Raw genomic sequence first — 19,622 nt, 5'->3', positions numbered from 1 at the left:
TTTGGATTTTCACTTCCCCCGCATTTTCCTCGGCCGGCGTTTTTTTTTTCTTCTTCTTTTGTTTCTCGCCGTCGAGTTGTGACGTTAAAGTTTGTAGTAGCTTATATCATCGCTTGACCAGCAGCAGCAGCCGTTGTTTTGCGCCGAAATTTAAGGCACAAATGTATATAATGTGCCAAGGGAAAGTAAAAGTAATCCGCTTTCGCACATAATTTTGCGAGCTCTGTTTAATTTTCTGGCTGTTCCAGTTTTTTTTTATCCCGGGTTTGATTTGACGAAATAAAAGGGAAAGTTCCATGCGTGTGGTGTGACAGCGGAAAAAAAAGTGCGTACGATTTTATCTATATTCCGCACGATTTCGGCGTCACGAATTGAGGTTAGCCACACCGTTTAAGGGGAAGTGCCGTCTATTGCGAATGCTGGCACGGCCAAGGACTCAGCCATTATGTAAAAGCTGCCAAAAAATAAGCTGCCTCCACTGAAAATGGTGTGCGGGTGGAAGCACGGTGCGGAGTTTGCATTGAAAGTGAAACCGGATCAAAGTCGTTCCAATCTGTTGAGCCCCGTTGAAAACAAGAGAGACCCCCGAAAAAAAAAAAATGAAGCTTGACTTGTATGTGGCGTGACTGCGACCTTACTCAACTGGTTTGGGCTCTACGTGGGGCTAAATTTGGCATGATTTTTTTTTATTATGGTGAACTTGGAACAGGAAGTATAGGACCAACGTCATTGTTTTATGGAACTAGAAGCGATTCCCAATGGTTTTCATCAACCAGATGCAATCAACTGGTTAAAAAAAGTATGAAATTATTTCTAGTTTATAACAGCAACGGGATAATCTCTAAAATAAACTCAAAATTTACACTTAAGAAAAAAGATTGAGGCTCTTGTAACAATTACCAAAATGTTTGCCCAAAATAACACTGTACAAACTTTTTTTTTTAATCTATGTCCTTAGAAAAATTTCACTTATTATAATCGAACCATTAAAAAAGGGTTTTGTCCTGTTTTGTCCCAAAATACAATCTAAAGTAATTTGGAAATATCAAATCCAAGATGCCGGTCAAAATGACGTTGATGCTTGTTGATTAGCCTGTCCCATTTTGAGGTCATGTCGAGGAATCTCAGGTGCTCACTTCTTAAATGATAGATAATGATGTTAGGAACAATGTTTTCTTAGACAAGAAAAAATAATAAAATACTTTCTCGCACCCCTTAGTCGACTTACTGAAAAAAGTCACTTTTTTGAACAAATTTTCTAAAATCGCTTGGAATCAATACAAAAACTGTTTCGATCAGGTGTGTATTATCTTCAAACGGTAGGTTTTTGTCCATAGATTAAGATGCACTATCAATATTGGACCAAAATTTAAGTTTTTGGACTCTCCCAGGCGGATTTGTTTCGAAAAAATCGCATTTCAGAAATGTTCATTTAATTCAGGGTAGCTTATTTTTCCCAGTGAAACCAATACATGCAGCTTGTAGGAAATTTCATGGCGAACATTTTTCCCTCTGAGAAAATGCAATTTCGACACTCCAGAGCCGAGATATTTGAGTTTTAGTGAGGAAAAAAGTGCCAATTTTCAAAATTTCTCAGAATTCAGAAGCAAGGCCTACTAATTACACGATGTAGCAAGCATATGTCTCAAAGGTCAGGGTATGCTTTTTTATAGTAATTTTGGCCGCTGAATCCGAATCTGAAATCAAATTTCGTGTAAACAGTGACGTTTTGGAGCTACACCCTTTTGAAATGTTATTTGCGTGTTTAAGAGGCGGTTTTTGTAAATATTGCTCGGTTTGTTCTAGAGGTCGTATCGAGGTGCTCCGATTTAGATGAAATTTTCAGCGTTTGTTTGTCTATACATGAGATGAACTCATGCCAAATATGAGCCCTCTACGACAAAGGGAAGTGGGGTAAAACGGGCATTGAAGTTTGAATTTTCCGAGGATTTCGAATATGACAAAAGTGAGACTAAAAAGTGCCGCTATGGATGCCTACAGGACATTTTAGATTTTAGAAAATTTGTTCAAAAAAGTGACTTTTTTCAGTAAATCGACTAGGGGGTGCGAGAAAGTATTTTATTATTCTTTCTTGTCTAAGAAAACATTGTTTCTAACATCATTATCTATCATCTAAGAAGTGAGCACCTAAAATTCCTCGACATGACCTCAAAATGGGACAGGCTATTGTTGATGTTGATGTAACAGGCAAAAAATCACTCAAATATTACTTCGTAGCACTCAAACTTGAAAAAAAAATATTTTTTTTAGAAGATATGAAAATAAATTTAAAAAAATAAAGCACGGATAGAAATGCTGTTAAAAAATCCAGTAACTCTGTGTTGTCAAATTTGTAAATATGATTTTTTTCCAAAATTTAAATTACAAAATCGTCGTTTCTGTCGGATGTTTCCAATCGAAAAACAAAATTAACGATACTCTTTAAGGGTGTTTCTTTTGGGGGAACTGGGAAAGATATAAAGACTTTTAGAATTTGATGAACTTTAAAACAGCGTTTGCAAGTTTTTTTTCTTTCTTTTTTACCAAAATGTATTCTATTTAATGCGAAAATGTTAAACAGTTTGAAGTTAATAAAATAAATGTGATCAGTTAATAATAAAACGAAAAGTACAACGAAGATGAAGAGCATTAAGCCATACCACTTGACATGTAAAAGAAAAAAAAAATGTAATTATTATAGTCCATACTCGTTTATCCGAAGGCCTTGGTAAAATATCACTTCGGATAATCGAAACTTCGGATAATCGAATCACAAAAAAACCCGATGTCTTATTTTGATTCTCGAGCATAAAGGTATGACCCCCCTAAAGCTACCCTAAAGTGATTGAGAATATTTAAATCCAAGATGGCGGCCAAAATGGCGGGAATTAAATATTGAAACAATGAATTTTTCATTTAATTGGCAATCAACTATTCAAAATTGACTAAAATGGGGTCACAGAACTCGAATTGAGAAAATTAAAAAATGCGAAAAAAATATTTTTTCATAATTTGATTATCCGGATGATCAGATAATCGAACTTCGGATAATCAAGTCTGGACTGTATATAAAATTTCAATAAAGATATATTTTATAAAAAAAAACAAAGCTCGACAAAAAAATTCTCAGTACCATAAAATCGTGTCAATTAATTTATAGAAATATTGCAGCAAGCAAACTACAGTACTATTCGGTAACTGGGCGTTGTTTAACTGGGCTGCTTTTTAACTGGGTGCTCAATAACTGGGCCGTAGCCCAGTTATAAAGCAGACAAACGTCAAAAAACCAAAACAAACCGAAATGACCGAGGGGTTGATAGATGTAAAAATCAAGCTCAATTACTAAAAAAAACTTGTTTAAAGCATTTAACAAATTTGAAGCCACCATTAGAAAAAACAAGAAGAAAACATGGTAAACAAATTTTAGTAACTTTTGTTTTAGTGTTTCATCAGGCAATTTTATGCATCGGTGGTCCCCTCGTAATTTTTTTTTTCAGCCCGGTTAATCGAATCATGGTAATCGAATCACATAAAAAATCGTTGGCTAATATTTGATTGCCGAGCTCGAATTTTATATTGAAAGTATATTAAAAGTAACATAAAAACGTTACTTAATCCACCTTTAGGTGATTGGTGCCTTCCTTACTTTCATAAAGTGTATAAATAACACTTACTTTATCAAAATATCTGAGATCCGGCCTAAAAAAACGTAATAAAAACACTAAAGTACTTATAACTTTTGATAGGGTTGTCAGATTTTCAATGTTTCGGAATCTTTGGAAAGATCACTTGATTACCTATCCAACGATGGGTCGCATGATAGATCCAGACAACGTTTTCAACAAAATATATGAGATCCGGCCTCTAAAAAGTGTATAAATAACACTTAAGTGGTTATAAATTGTGATATGGCCGTCAGATCATCAACGTTTTGGGCTCTTTGGAAAGGTGTTGTAAATACCTTTCTAAAAATGTATAGCATGGCGGGATTTCCTACAAAAACCACCCTTTTTACAATCTTCCGAAGTTTAGCTAAAATCGTTTTTTTAACATAACTTTTGAAGTACTTTTCTAAACTTCATAATATTAACTAGGGTCTTGTGGGACCCTATGATGGATCGAATGAAACCAAAACGGTCAAAATCGGTTCAGCCAGTACCGAGATAATCAAGTGTAATTATTTTGATCAACATCCCACCACACACTCAGAAATTTGCTCAGATTTTGGTCCTGAGTAGATTGGATACGTGAAGGTGGGTCTACGAGGTCGAATAAAGAAGTTAATTTTTCGAGTGATTTTATAGCCTTTCCTCATTGATGTGAGGGAGGCAAAAAGACGAAAAACTTTCTGTTCATGATTCGATTACTCGAATTCCCATACAATCCTTCTACACGCAAAAAAAAGCGTTCCCGTAGCCATGAACAAAAAATCATGAATTTAGCAAACAAACGTGTTCATGGAAACGTGAACAAATTCATAAAATCATGGTACAAAAATCATGAAATCATGATATGCACTTCATAAAGTTGTGAACTAGTTCACCACGTTGTGATCCGTGTGCAAAGCCCAAAATTTTGCGTTACTTTTTTAAAGTCGACCGTAACGCTTGGAAAACAGACGTGTTTTGACGTGCTGACCAGCGGAATTGTTTTGATCGGCGAAACTCTGTTGTTTTTCAGAGTGATTTTTAAAGAAGTTCTTTAGTATTAGTTTTGTGAAATAGACAGTAAACAGACAGGATTTTCGACGACTCCGCTGCAGGGGGTAGGAGGTCAGGTAAGTTTTGTAAGGGGGAATTGCCCACTAGGGGAGAAGTGAGGATGATAATTTTAAGGAATTAGGGAGCGTTTTTATTTTACGTAATGATGGGGGGAGGGTGGTGAGTGCGACGGCTAATTAAGGTTCAGATAATTTTTTTTCATATTTGAGTGAAAATTTTCTTAGTTTATTTTAATATTTGAAGTAATACGAGTATTTAAAATAATTGATAAATTTTGTGTAAGGCATGAATTTCAAGTATTTGAAATAAATAAAGTATCTCAAGTATTTCATGTGTTTCAGGTAAATTTGAAGCATTTTCAGAATTTCAGGTATTTAAATTATTTAAATTATTTTATGTATATCAGGTGTTTGAAGTATTCAGGGTTGTTACGGAAAAGTCGAGAAAAAATCCGCGCCAGATCCGCGCCGACCCCAAAACCCAATCCGCGCGAAATCCGCGTCATATAAAAAATCGCGACAAACATAGAAGAGAGTAACATAATGAATGAAAGTTTAAACGAAAAAAGAATAATACAGAAGGCATTTGGATCAGTACCGTTGATCAGTTGTGAATTCATATCCCTCCTGTACCAAATGGAACCTTTTTTGCCATTTCTGAAACAATATTAGCATTTTTTGCAACACTTTAAATATCGTTGCTTTAAAAACAAATTCAGAAAAAAAAATTAAATTAGAAAATTTAAAAAAATTTAAACCATAAAATAAATCACCAAATAATAAAATCTAAGGATTTAGTACTTGATAATTCTCGCCAAAACTTTACTCTCGAAAATCAAAACACGAAATTTCTATTATTTTCTTCTCTAAATTTCTCTAAACTAAAATATGACTCCGAAAATGATCTGAACAACGGCAAAAAATAATTTAATAGTTTAATAATTTAATAATTTAATAATAAAATAATTTAATAATTTTATAATTTAATAATTTAACAATTTAATAATTTAATAATTTAATAATTTAATAATTTAATAATTTAATAATTTAATTATTTAATAATTTAATAATTTAATAATTTAATAATTTAATCATTTAATAATTTAATAATTTAATAATTTAATAATTTAATAATTTAATAATTTAATAATTTAATAATTTAATAATTTAATAATTTAATAATTTAATAATTTAATAATTTAATAATTTAATAATTTAATAATTTAATAATTAAATAATTTAATAATTTAATAATTAAATAATTAAATAATTTAATAATTTAATAATTTAATAATTTAATAATTTAATAATTTAATAATTTAATAATTTAATAATTTAATAATTTAATAATTTAATAATTTAATAATTTAATAATTTAATAATTTAATAATTTAATAATTTAATAATTTAATAATTCAATAATTTAATAATTTAATAATTTAATAATTTAATAATTTAATAATTTAATAATTTAATAATTTAATAATTTAATAATTTAATAATTTAATAATTTAATAATTTAATAATTTAATAATTTAATAATTTAATAATTTAATAATTTAATAATTTAATAATTTAATAATTTAATAATTTAATAATTTAATAATTTAATAATTTAATAATTTAATAATTTAATAATTTAATAATTTAATAATTTAATAATTTAATAATTTAATAATTTAATAATTTAATAATTTAATAATTTAATAATTTAATAATTTAATAATTTAATAATTTAATAATTTAATAATTTAATAATTTAATAATTTAATAATTTTATAATTTTATAATTTTATAATTTTATAATTTTATAATTTTATAATTTTATAATTTTATAATTTTATAATTTAATAATTTAATAATTTAATAATTTAATAATTTAATAATTTAATAATTTAATAATTTAATAATTTAATAATTTTATAATTTTATAATTTTATAATTTTATAATTTTATAATTTTATAATTTTATAATTTTATAATTTTATAATTTAATAATTTAATAATTTAATAATTTAATAATTTAATAATTTAATAATTTGATAATTTAATAATTTAATAATTTAATTATTTGATAATTTAATGATTTAATAATTTGATAACTTAAGAACTTTCTTGAAAAATTAAAAATTAACAAAAAAAATCAATTGTAATATTTTCGTAATTTTTCAATTTAATAATTCGTACTTTTTTACGTTTTTTGAGTCTGTAAGTTTTGACAATTTCAAATAATGAATTCTATTTTTTTTATTATTTGAATATGTAAATTCTGAAATTTCAAATTGTTGAACTCCAGATTTCTTTTTTTTTTAATTTTAACATTACATTTCGCTTTTAGACGGAGATTTTAGCAGATTTCTAAGTGGATTTCGTTCAATTCTACCTGAATCAGAGTGGCAACAGAATTTTTTTCAATAAACCAAAAATTTAAAAATTTAAATTTTTATATTGAAAAAACATAGAAAATCTAAAAAGCTTCATAGCTTCAAATTTTTAAATTTTGTAATTTTTTCGAATTTTGTTATTTTGATTTTCATAAAATTGGTATTTATTTGAATTGTTAAGCAGATGTTTTAAAAATAATTAATTGTAATGTTATGTTAAATTTATATAAAAAATCTCAATACATTAACAAAATCGCTCCTTGAAGATTATTTCAAAGTTTCGTATTAAGAAAAAAAAAACAATCAATAATTTTTAGAAGAAAATTGTCTTCATTAACAACTTCTTAGAAATTGATGTTTTCGCACTCAACGAATAAGAATGAATTTAATTAATTCATAGTAATATTTTCCTTTGTAATTTGAAAGAAATTCTATCGTTCTCAATTATTTTGTTTATCAAAATTGCTATCCGCGCGAAATCCGCGCCTGAGCAAAATTAGTCAGCAAATCCGCGCCAGATCCGCGCGATACGCGCCATCCGCGCCATCCGCGCGATCCGCGCCGTCCGTAACAACCCTGAGTATTTGAAGTACTTGAAGCGTTTGAATAACTTGATGAATTTAAAAATATTTTTAGAGGTTAAAACACTGTAAGTATAATTACCGTAAACTGGGGTGACTTTGATAGCCGTGGTGACTTTGATAGGTTTTTCAAATGCCTGTCAAATTAATATTTGTATTTTTGTATTTTTGTATTTTTGTATTTTTGTATTTTTGTATTTTTGTATTTTTGTATTTTTGTAATTTTGTATTTTTGTATTTTTGTATTTTTGTATTTTTGTATTTTTGTATTTTTGTATTTTTGTATTTTTGTATTTTTGTATTTTTGTATTTTTGTATTTTTGTATTTTTGTATTTTTGTATTTTTGTATTTTTGTATTTTTGTATTTTTGTATTTTTGTATTTTTGTATTTTTGTATTTTTGTATTTTTGTATTTTTGTATTTTTGTATTTTTGTATTTTTGTATTTTTGTATTTTTGTATTTTTGTATTTTTGTGTTTTTGTATTTTTGTATTTTTGTATTTTTGTATTTTTGTATTTTTGTATTTTTGTATTTTTGTATTTTTGTATTTTTGTATTTTTGTATTTTTGTATTTTTGTATTTTTGTATTTTTGTATTTTTGTATTTTTGTATTTTTGTATTTTTGTATTTTTGTATTTTTGTATTTTTGTATTTTTGTATTTTTGTATTTTTGTATTTTTGTATTTTTGTATTTTTGTATTTTTGTATTTTTGTATTTTTGTATTTTTGTATTTTTGTATTTTTGTATTTTTGTATTTTTGTATTTTTGTATTGTTGTATTTTTGTATTTTTGTATTTTTGTATTTTTGTATTTTTGTATTTTTGTATTTTTGTATTTGTGTATTTTTGTATTTTTGTATTTTTGTAGTTGCCACCGGTAACCGGTGACCCGTTCCGGAGTTGCCAGGTTTGGTAAGAGGACATTGGTTTTACTTAAAACGGTCACAGTTTTTAATTTGATGAATTTTGATACGTCACATGACTGGTTCCTTGCAAATTCCGAAGTGTCCCCAAGTGGCCACCGGTAACCGGTGACCCGTTCCGGGTTGACCAGCTTGGGCCAGCGGACATTGGCATCACCTCAAATGGTAATACTTTTTAATTTGAAGAATTTTGATACGTCACATGACATGGTTCCTTGCAAATTCCGAAGTGTCCCCAAGTGGCCACCGGTAACCGGTGACCCGTTCCGGATTGGCCAGCTTGGGCCAGCGGACATTGGCATCACTTTAAATGGTAATACTTTTTAATTTGAATAATTTTGATACGTCACATGACAGGGTTCCTTGCAAATTCCGAAGTGTCCCCAAATGGCCACCGGTGATCCGTTCCGGGGTGGCCAGGTTGGGCCAGCGGACATTGGCATCTCTTTTAATGATAATACTTTTCAATTTGAAGAAGTTTGATACGTCACATGACAGGGTTCCTTGCAAATTCCGAAGTGTCCCCAAGGGGCCACCGGTAACCGGTGACCCGTTCCGGATTGGCCAGCTTGGGCCAGCGGACATTGGCATCACTTTAAATGGTAATACTTTTTAAATTGAATAATTTTGATACGTCACATGACAGGGTTCCTTGCAAATTCCGAAGTGTCTCCAAATGGCCACCGGTAACCGGTGACCCGATCCGGATTGGCCAGGTTGGGCCTGCAGACATTGGCATCACTTTAAATGGTAATACTTTTTAATTTGAAGAATTTTGATACGTCACATGACATGGTTCCTTGCAAATTCCGAAGTGTCCCCAAGTGGCCACCGGTAACCGGTGACCCGTTCCGGGGTGGCCAGGTTGGGCCAGCGGACATTGGCATCACTTTTAATGGTAATACTTTTTAATTTGAAGAATTTTGATACGTCACATGACAGGGTTCCTTGCAAATTCCGAAGTGTCCCCAAATGGCCACCGGTGATCCGTTCCGGGGTGGCCAGGTTGGGCCAGCGGACATTGGCATCTCTTTAAATGGTAATACTTTTTAATTTGAAGAATTTTGATACGTCACATGACAGGGTTCCTTGCAAATTCCGAAGTGTCCCCAAGTGGCCACCGGTAACCGGTGACCCGTTCCGGATTGGCCAGCTTGGGCCAGCGGACATTGGCATCACTTTAAATGGTAATACTTTTTAATTTGAATAATTTTGATACTTCACATGACATGGTTCCTTGCAAATTCCGAAGTGTCCCCAAGTGGCCACCGGTAACCGGTGACCCGTTCCGGGGTGGCCAGGTTGGGCCAGCGGACATTGGCATCACTTTAAATGGTAATACTTTTTAATTTGAAGAATTTTGATACGTCACATGACAGGGTTCCTTGCAAATTCCGAAGTGTCCCCAAGTGGCCACCGGTAACCGGTGACCCGTTCCGGAGTGGCCAGGTTGGGCCAGCGGACATTGGCATCACTTTAAATGGTAATACTTTTTAATTTGAAGAATTTTGATACGTCACATGACATGGTTCCTTGCAAATTCCGAAGTGTCCCCAAGTGGCCACCGGTAACCGGTGACCCGTTCCGGGGTGGCCAGGTTGGGCCAGCGGACATTGGCATCACTTTTAATGGTAATACTTTTTAATTTGAAGAATTTTGATACGTCACATGACAGGGTTCCTTGCAAATTCCGAAGTGTCCCCAAATGGCCACCGGTGATCCGTTCCGGGGTGGCCAGGTTGGGCCAGCGGACATTGGCATCTCTTTAAATGGTAATACTTTTTAATTTGAAGAATTTTGATACGTCACATGACATGGTTCCTTGCAAATTCCGAAGTGTCCCCAAGTGGCCACCGGTAACCGGTGACCCGTTCCGGATTGGCCAGCTTGGGCCAGCGGACATTGGCATCACTTTAAATGGTAATACTTTTTAATTTGAATAATTTTGATACTTCACATGACATGGTTCCTTGCAAATTCCGAAGTGTCCCCAAGTGGCCACCGGTAACCGGTGACCCGTTCCGGGGTGGCCAGGTTGGGCCAGCGGACATTGGCATCACTTTAAATGGTAATACTTTTTAATTTGAAGAATTTTGATACGTCACATGACAGGGTTCCTTGCAAATTCCGAAGTGTCCCCAAGTGGCCACCGGTAACCGGTGACCCGTTCCGGAGTGGCCAGGTTGGGCCAGCGGACATTGGCATCACTTTAAATGGTAATACTTTTTAATTTGAAGAATTTTGATACGTCACATGACAGGGTTCCTTGCAAATTCCGAAGTGTCCCCAAGTGACCACCGGTAACCGGTGACCCGTTCCGGAGTGGCCAGGTTTGGTAAGAGGACATTGGTTTTACTTAAAACGGTCACAGTTTTTAATTTGATGAATTTTGATACGTCACATGACTGGTTCCTTGCAAATTCCGAAGTGTCCCCAAGTGGCCACCGGTAACCGGTGACCCGTTCCGGGTTGACCAGCTTGGGCCAGCGGACATTGGCATCACCTCAAATGGTAATACTTTTTAATTTGAAGAATTTTGATACGTCACATGACATGGTTCCTTGCAAATTCCGAAGTGTCCCCAAGTGGCCACCGGTAACCGGTGACCCGTTCCGGATTGGCCAGCTTGGGCCAGCGGACATTGGCATCACTTTAAATGGTAATACTTTTTAATTTGAATAATTTTGATACGTCACATGACATGGTTCCTTGCAAATTCCGAAGTGTCCCCAAATGGCCACCGGTGATCCGTTCCGGGGTGGCCAGGTTGGGCCAGCGGACATTGGCATCACTTTAAATGGTAATACTTTTTAATTTGAAGAAGTTTGATACGTCACATGACAGGGTTCCTTGCAAATTCCGAAGTGTCCCCAAGTGGCCACCGGTAACCGGTGACCCGTTCCGGATTGGCCAGCTTGGGCCAGCGGACATTGGCATCACTTTAAATGGTAATACTTTTTAATTTGAAGAATTTTGATACGTCACATGACATGGTTCCTTGCAAATTCCGAAGTGTCCCCAAGTGGCCACCGGGAACCGGTGACCCGTTCCGGATTGGCCAGGTTGGGCAAGCGGACATTGGCATCACTTTAAATGGTAATACTTTTTAATTTGAAGAATTTTGATACGTCACATGACATGGTTCCTTGCAAATTCCAAAGTGTCCCCAAGTGGCCACCGGGAACCGGTGACCCGTTCCGGATTGGCCAGGTTGGGCAAGCGGACATTGGCATCACTTTAAATGGTAATACTTTTTAATTTGAAGAATTTTGATACGTCACATGACAGGGTTCCTTGCAAATTCCGAAGTGTCCCCAAGTGGCCACCGGTAACCGGTGACCCGTTCCGGAGTGGCCAGGTTGGTCCAGGGTCCGTTGGCTGCCCTCGAATTGGGCAGGTTCCCGGTATTTGCCGTTTGCGGCCAAAAATTCCAAAATTGGTTAAATTATCTAATTTTGCCATCCGAATAACTGACTGTAGAAAACTAGATTCGTACCCGGAGCCAAAATTTAATAGTACGTCACGTAATCAGTGAATGATACCCTACAACTGTCACTTTCCCGTTTAATAATTTCTGAACGTTCTTTGTCTCTGTTTCAAAGCTGTGGCTCCACCCACAAATTCATGTTTTTTGTTTGCAATAGCGTGAACAAATGTATGATTTGTTTCCTAATACCATGAACGATGTTTATGATTACGGGGGCAGGAAAAACGTAACCAGACCAGGCGTTACGGTTTTTCGTGAACAAACGTTCATGAAAATCGATTGCAAACATGCATTTGTTCACGGTGCAAAATCTTATCATAAAATTTGCTTTGTTTCCATTTTCATGGTACGTTGTTCACGTTTACGGGAACGGACTTTTTTGCGTGATAATAATCGAAACTTCGGACAATCGAGTCTGGCCTGTATTATGATAAGATTTCATCAAGAAACCCTTACAAAAATCTCCCCAAAGGAAGCCAAAGCAAAGAGATCCAACAACCAACACTGACATTTGAAACAGTTGTTGAGAAGAGGGCATGAATGAATAACAAAACGCGAAATACAGTATAAAGAGAGAGCAACACAAAAAAACTCATAAGGCCAAGCTCCTCGTAGGCTCTCTCTCTCTCTCGCAGCCCCATGCATGCCTCCTTCGCGAGTGAATTTAAAGTGAAAATAACTGTTATTTTTATAAATACCACCACTTTCCACACGCGATGCGCGGCGAAGACGCGCGCGGTGTTGGTCGTTCGTTCGCCCTTGCGTCGTCGTGTGTTTGTCTGTCTGCCTTGGACGCCAATTTGTATGGGTGTGTTGTTGATAGTTGGTGTTGTGAATCATTTGCTAGTTGTGGTGGTGGTGAGATGTTTTGGTTGCACTCTGAGTTTTGAGTCGACCGACAAGGGGGGAGAGGTTCATTCAAGTATTGGTAATATCAAACTAATGTTTGTATGGGTTCGTTTCTGATTCGCAAATGAACTGCTTTTTTCAATGGTATTGCGTGCGTATAGTTTCTTCAAATGTTTTGATACAAGAAATTGATTATTTTCCAATCATGTTGTAAGGTAACACATATATTATGGCAGTGTAACAAATGTGTTGTAATTATGCACACGACAAATACTAAACTGATTCAAGGTTTGATGCACTCAGTGTACTCAAGAGATGCTAATCAAGGAACAAATTCATCGCAGCTACCCTCGTTCAAACCAGTTCCAACAGGAATTTGAGAAATGTAGCACTTGTGCAACCAAGTGGCATCCACTGTCTGGCTTGAAGAAGATGCTATCAAACTGGATTTTGATTGGAATTTGGGTACATGTTTCGGTAATGTTTAGTTTCAGTTTCAGCAATTCAGCATTATTTTTGCCTCCCTTACAGAGAATTTTTCACTCTTGAACAGGGATGGAATATGGAATAATCGCAAAAAAATGAATTTCGCTAGCGAACTTTCTTCACCAGCGAAAGAGAGAGGAGGCAAATCACGCAAAAGAAAATCGCTCCCGAAATTCTTCAAGAAAATCAATCTGCTGATGATTTTATGTGAATTTCCTTGTCAGCACCACTGATGAATATTGATTTCACTTTGTTTTACACACATTGCACATCTACAAAAAGTGACAGGTCGTTTTTCGACATGTGACGTTACAATTGCTAGTGTAGTAGTGAATAAGATGTTCCGCCGAATAATCAAGATGATGATTTTTTCAGATTCATTTTGCCGATCTTTCGTGCGCGAGAGAGGAGAGCCATGCTCCCTTCGGATTTCCAATGATTTTCTTTTGATGATGATTATTCCATCGCAGCTCTTGAATGAGCAATGCAGGAGGATAATTTGTGTAACTTTTTGACTATCGCAATCTTTATTTCACTTGTTTGTATATTTCTTCTCATATTTTTAGAATTTTTCCTCTTTTTGCTATACCATCCTGTAACTCTCTCGATTTAACAATATAGAAGGGACCATCGAGAAAGAGAAGATTCTGGTTACGGAATAATTCAAAATGAAGATTCTTTTTTTCCAATATCTTGCTATGAAAGAGAAACAAAAGTTAGTCAAGCTACCTTTCTACGTTTTTGCAAGCCATGAGCAAAAGACAATAATGACGAAAGGAAGTATTTTCAAAACAAATGAAATCCAACAAACCATCAAGGTAGGAAGGCCACGAGAGGATTCCGAGATAAAGAGAGCATTGAAGTACGCAGTTCAAAGAGACAGAAGAAACTATCGCAAACCAAAAGTTCGTTGCACGCGAGAACGTGACCGAAAAGATTTTTTAATACATCATTAGAAAGTTGTTTAAAATACCTTTCGATGAAATTAATAGTAGTTTATGCAACAAGTTGCAAAAAGAGGATTTTTTCAGCACGAGTCGTACATTTATCCAACGAGGTTCACCGAGTTGGATAAATACGAAGAGTGCTGAAAAAATCAAGTTTTGCAACGAGTTCCATACAAAAATTTTTGCAATTCCGAAAAACACCCATTGAGTGAAATTTTAAGTTAAATTTGCATGTATTTTGTCAATAAATCGTTTAAATCAAAAAAATGTTGAAAAGTGTTACTTTTCGAAACAAGTGCTGAAAAGTTCAACTTTTCAGCACCCATTTCAGTGCTGAAAAGTAAAACTTTTCAGCATTTGTTTTGAAAAGTGTTGCTATTCGATTCAGTTATTTTTGGTACAGAAAAGTAGGCTATTTCGTCGTTCAAGAATGACAGGAAAAGTAGGTATTTTCACGACGGAATTGCAAAAATTACTTTTTCGAGGTCGATTCTCAACAACATGCGACCTATCGTTGGATAAGAAATAAGGAGACCTTTCAAACAAGTCATAACTAGTGTATTTTTTGTGAATCTATCATATATAATATAATATTTCCTTACATAATTAAGAAAGCGGATTTCGAACAGGTCTAGAAGAATAACAAGTCTGAAGTTTCAAACGTGCCATACAAACTAAGGATCTGGTAACCCTATCTTATGTTTTGTAAAATATTTCTGGACGTTTTTTGGTAAAAGAATCATGTTTTTAAATTGAGTTTTCGTTATTTTGGAATACTAATTTTTTTAAATTTGTTTTTATAAACCTCAATCCTAAAAAGGGAAAAATTATGCATTAGAGTTAAAAAAAAACACAAACTACACGATTTTTACGTGATAGATCAAACAATTGGGGGTTATCAGCAATTATCCGAATGTTTGTATTGTTTCTTTTTGTTTTTTTTTGTCTTAATTTTAACATAAAATTCCAAATTGTTTAATTGAGCTTATTAAATTACCTATTTTTTTATCACCACCATTTTGGCCGCCATCTTGGATTTAAAAAAAGATTAGATTAGCCCTTTCACGCCTGCCTTAGTGAAAAAAATCCAAAACTTTCCAATAATTTTCGTTTGTTAAAAATATGATTTTCCCATCACAATAAATTTAAAAATATATTTTTCAGAATTCAGGCCAAAAACGATTAGGGCTTAAGCTCGATAAACGAAAATAAGATAACAAAAAAAAAAACATTTTTATCCTGATTCATTCATTAAAAGGTTCAGAAATCAGCTCAAATACCACTTATATTTTTGGAAACTATTTCTGGATCCATCGTCCGACACCTGGTTGGTTAGGTAATCGTAAGACGTTTCCAACGAGTCTAAAAATTTGAAGATCTGGCAACCCTGTTTCAATTTATGTACTTTTTTGAAGCCGGATTAATGTAAACTTTTGAAGTTGATGTCAGTAAACGCATCAGATTCGTCAAGGTGTGATAGAATTGGGCGCTTTGAACACGCTCGAATTGACAGAATTGAATTTTAGTGTAATGCCTGCCAATAAATAAAATTGTAAATTTTGGTATGAATGGTAAGGAATCATCTGAAGGAACCATGCACATCCCCTTATTATTGCTACCCTACGGATAAACGTGGGTTCGCATGGTTGCTCAAGATGATTTCATTACATTTACATCAGAAATTTACAGTTTTATTTATTGGCAGGGAATTCACTAACATGCAATTCTTTCGATTGGAACGTGTTCAGGAGGCCCAAATCTATCATACCTTGACGAAATCGAAGCGTTTACTAATGCCAACTTTCAAAATGTCGAGTTGTGCATCAGTTTGGTAAGGTAATTGAAAAACTAAAAGTTTGAAGTTCTGGCAACCTTATATCGAGCTATTGCCCCTTAAGTGACAATGTTTTTAATAATTCATTTAATTATTTCCGCCTATGCGGTAGGATGGATGGATTCAATTACTTTGTTCCTAAATGTTTCTCATCAATAGCAATAATCTTACCAAATCGAACAGTTAAACAATTCTTTGCGTGGACGAACAAATGATGCGAAGTGGATTATTGTTGGGGGAGTTACGTTTGGAAGATTCAAAATATTCATTTTTAAGTGCAAAATTTTCATTTCCATAGGCTTAAACCAGAGCCCAACCCCGACCCTATACCAATGTTCATTCCATCCACCTGTTGTATAACTCTGCGCGAACGCGCGCGCAACTTCCAAAACAAGCCAACCGCCCAAACCAGTGCAAGACACCTCGCTCGAGGCCTCAAGTGTAAAAGAAAGCCTTCCGTGGCATTTCTTCCTCAACAACAACAACCACTTTTCATTTTTTCCCCATTTTCACCTTCCGTACACAAAGTTGCGGGGCCCTTTTCGGGGCTTGCAAGTTCCGATTCGGGTTTTCGTTTTCGCCTAGCAACAGTGGCCACCAACCTCCAGCGAGTCAGCAATTGATACGTCTCTCTCTCTCTCAAGAAGTGCGCGCAAAAGAAGAAATCTCTCGCAACGGTACCTCGGACCAACCGCTCATGTGGTTTGGCTGAATTTCCTGCTTTTTGGTTTTGGGACCGGGGGCTGGCTTTTCCTGTCCAAATGGTGTGTGCGTGAGTGACTCCCGCCGTGCCGGATCGCCAAAGTTTCGGTTGAAAGTGTAAGCATTCCGTGCGCCTTTCCCATATGTGGGAGCTATTTTTGTACATTTGAATTTCTTTGGCCCCACCCTCGCTCTCGGGAGTCAAGTTTGGGTTGTAGTTTGGGAATACAATCGCTACTTAGATCAAGCGGTACAGTTAGCCTTATCGGCCGTAACGGGGTGTTATGAAATGCTGATAGAAACCCCAACTCTGACTCACCTTTGGTGTTGATGGTGGAGATCTTGATCATCTCCAGCCCATCCTTGTCGACGATGGTCCCGTTGTAGATGACGCTGCTGGTGCTCTTTTCGTTTCGCTTCTTGAGCGAATCTTCCTTGGGCGGCGCCACCGTCGGTTCCACTCCCCCCTCTTCCTCGTCTTCCTCCTCTTCCTCTTCATCCTCATCGTCCTCTTCCTCCACGACCTGGCGTCCACCGTTTCCGTGTTTCTGTTTCTGCTGCTGATGGTGGTGGTGATGCAACCGCGCCGCAGCCGGATGCGACTCCCCATCACTGGCGCTGTCGTTGCCGCTGGCCGCTCCGGCATCCGACTCTTCCGAGTCGATGATGACGGCCGCCTCGCGTACCTGGTGGTACTTGCTGTTGTGGCTGCTCGAGCTGGTCACAACCGCATGCTGCTGCTCCTGCTGTTGCTTCTTCCGGGCGGCGGCCGCCTGCAGCTGATCGGCCACAATCTGATTGATCAGATCGGGCGGTTCGATGTCGCACGCGCCCTTGCGCTTCGGCTGCTGATCCGCCTGCTGCTGGTAAAACTTCAAATTCTCGTAGTACGCCGCGTAGTCCGTAGTCTTGGAGGTCACACGGTGCTGTTGATGCTGATGCCGACCGGCCGCGGCCGAGGTGGACGCCTTGCCGGAGCCGGAGATTTTCAGTTCCCGCATCAGCGAGTTTGACGAGGACTGTTGCTGCTCGTAAAAGCCACTTTCGTGTTGCTTCTTGGACGATGTCGCGCCCGTTTTGGCCCGATTACGACTCATGGTTGGGCTGGTACCTGGTTTGCACTTTGCTTCACACACAAACACTCGCGCACAAATTACTTCTTCCTTCTGAAGCGAAACTCGCGCCTACGATTTGATTTTGGTTATTTCCTAAAGCACTCCCATGATTGGACAATGTAATTTTTTTTCTACTTCTTCCTTTTTCCGTTAACCTGCAAACACTCACTTCAAACTTCTTCCTGATAGCTGCAACGACACTAGTTCAATTCATTGCGAAATACCTGAAATTGAAAGGAGAAAGAGATGTATTAGTAATGGTTGGTGAACACTTAATATTGAACTGATTTATCTATTTTAAAAGTAAACTATCGGCAGCTTGCTCAAGACAAAGTTAGATCGATACTGTTTGTATTTTTCTAACGTGAGTGGAAAGATAAATCAAGAAACCGTTGCATCTCAGTGTGGTTTTTAAAACCCTCACAATTTCAGCAGTTTTCTTCAGTTGTTTTTACAAAAAATATATTGTTTTAACAAATATTTAGCCACCTTGCTAAACTCTTGAGTGAATTGGAAATTTTTAATCCAAGATGGCGTTGGTGACATACTGAGAAAATGCATTTGGTAATGTAACAGGCAATCAACCACGCAAATTTGACTAAAATGGGACCACAGAACTCGAAATTTATGTTGACAATGAGAAAAAATTAAAATGCGAACCTTCAAAAATATGTTTAACAAGTTGGATTAGTTTTAAAATAGGTAACAGAAAAATCTTGACATTTTTTTGATAAGGTCTTATAAACAAATGTAAACATTGAGTGTATCCCTTTCACACCTTATGTCAAAGTCCATCGGAGTAAGCGGGATACACTCAATGTTTACATTTGTTTATAGGACCTTATCAAAAAAAAGTCAAGAAATGCACTCGAAATAACTTATTCGTCTAATGAGCCGATCGTAATATTTACCTTTTTTGACAGTAGTGGCGTTTTGGTTTTGCTGAGGATAAACGAATTGCTACACCGCCACTAGTGTCAAAAAAGGTAAAAATTATGATCGGATTACTAGACAAATCGAGCCAAACATTTCATTAGGGCACAAAACCAAAAACCGCGATTCGAGAAAATCGCTGGCAAAAAGTGGACAACTTGTTTCAATTCCTATTTAAAAAGAAAGCTTGACTGGTGGTATTTTTACTGATGATACGATAAAACACATCATTATCCTCAACTCTGCTTTAATGCTTCTTAATTTATGTTGATTTTCGCAATAAAACTCATAATTTTAAAAAATCTCGCTATTGGGCCCTTTTAACTTTCCAACTGTTGTTCATAATGGGCCCTTTCTAAATGCAATTTCGAAAAGAACTGAAAGGGCACTAAAGCGCTGTCACCTGATTGTTGTTTTTAATGATGTTTATGGGCCTTTTTGTTTAGTTAGAAATAATGAGGAATTCAGCGGAAATTTTGATAATTTGTGAAGTTTTGTGATCGAATGGTGTAGATAAGGTATGTGAAACATAAAAATTCTTCAAAAGTGTACTGAACAGCAGCCGCGGGGCCGTATTAAATATTGTATTTCGACGAAGTTTTTTTTTCTGCAGAAATCCTTGGTGAAACGTAAACCAAACTTTGTTTTGAAGTGAATAA

The 19,622-nt window shown here is 35.5% G+C and overlaps 1 protein-coding gene across 2 annotated transcripts in view; it reads right to left on the bottom strand.

Annotated features, from left to right (window-relative positions):
* Positions 1-19,622, bottom strand: part of LOC120420572 (ribosomal protein S6 kinase alpha-5) — a 72,270-nt gene that overhangs the window by 37,987 nt on the left and 14,661 nt on the right. For both annotated transcript variants that reach the window (XM_039583651.2, XM_039583650.2), the window contains exon 2: positions 17,235-18,254. In XM_039583651.2, coding sequence (XP_039439585.1) covers positions 17,235-18,012 — 778 coding nt within the window. In that variant the 5' untranslated portion in view covers positions 18,013-18,254. The remainder of the gene's footprint in view (positions 1-17,234; positions 18,255-19,622) is intronic.

The sequence above is a fragment of the Culex pipiens genome, chromosome 3 (genome assembly GCF_016801865.2).
Source record: "Culex pipiens pallens isolate TS chromosome 3, TS_CPP_V2, whole genome shotgun sequence".
In the NCBI taxonomy this organism is placed as follows: Eukaryota; Metazoa; Arthropoda; class Insecta; order Diptera; family Culicidae; genus Culex; species Culex pipiens.
The sequence above is the reverse complement of the archived record's forward strand: the minus strand, read 5'-3'. Positions and strand labels throughout refer to the sequence as shown.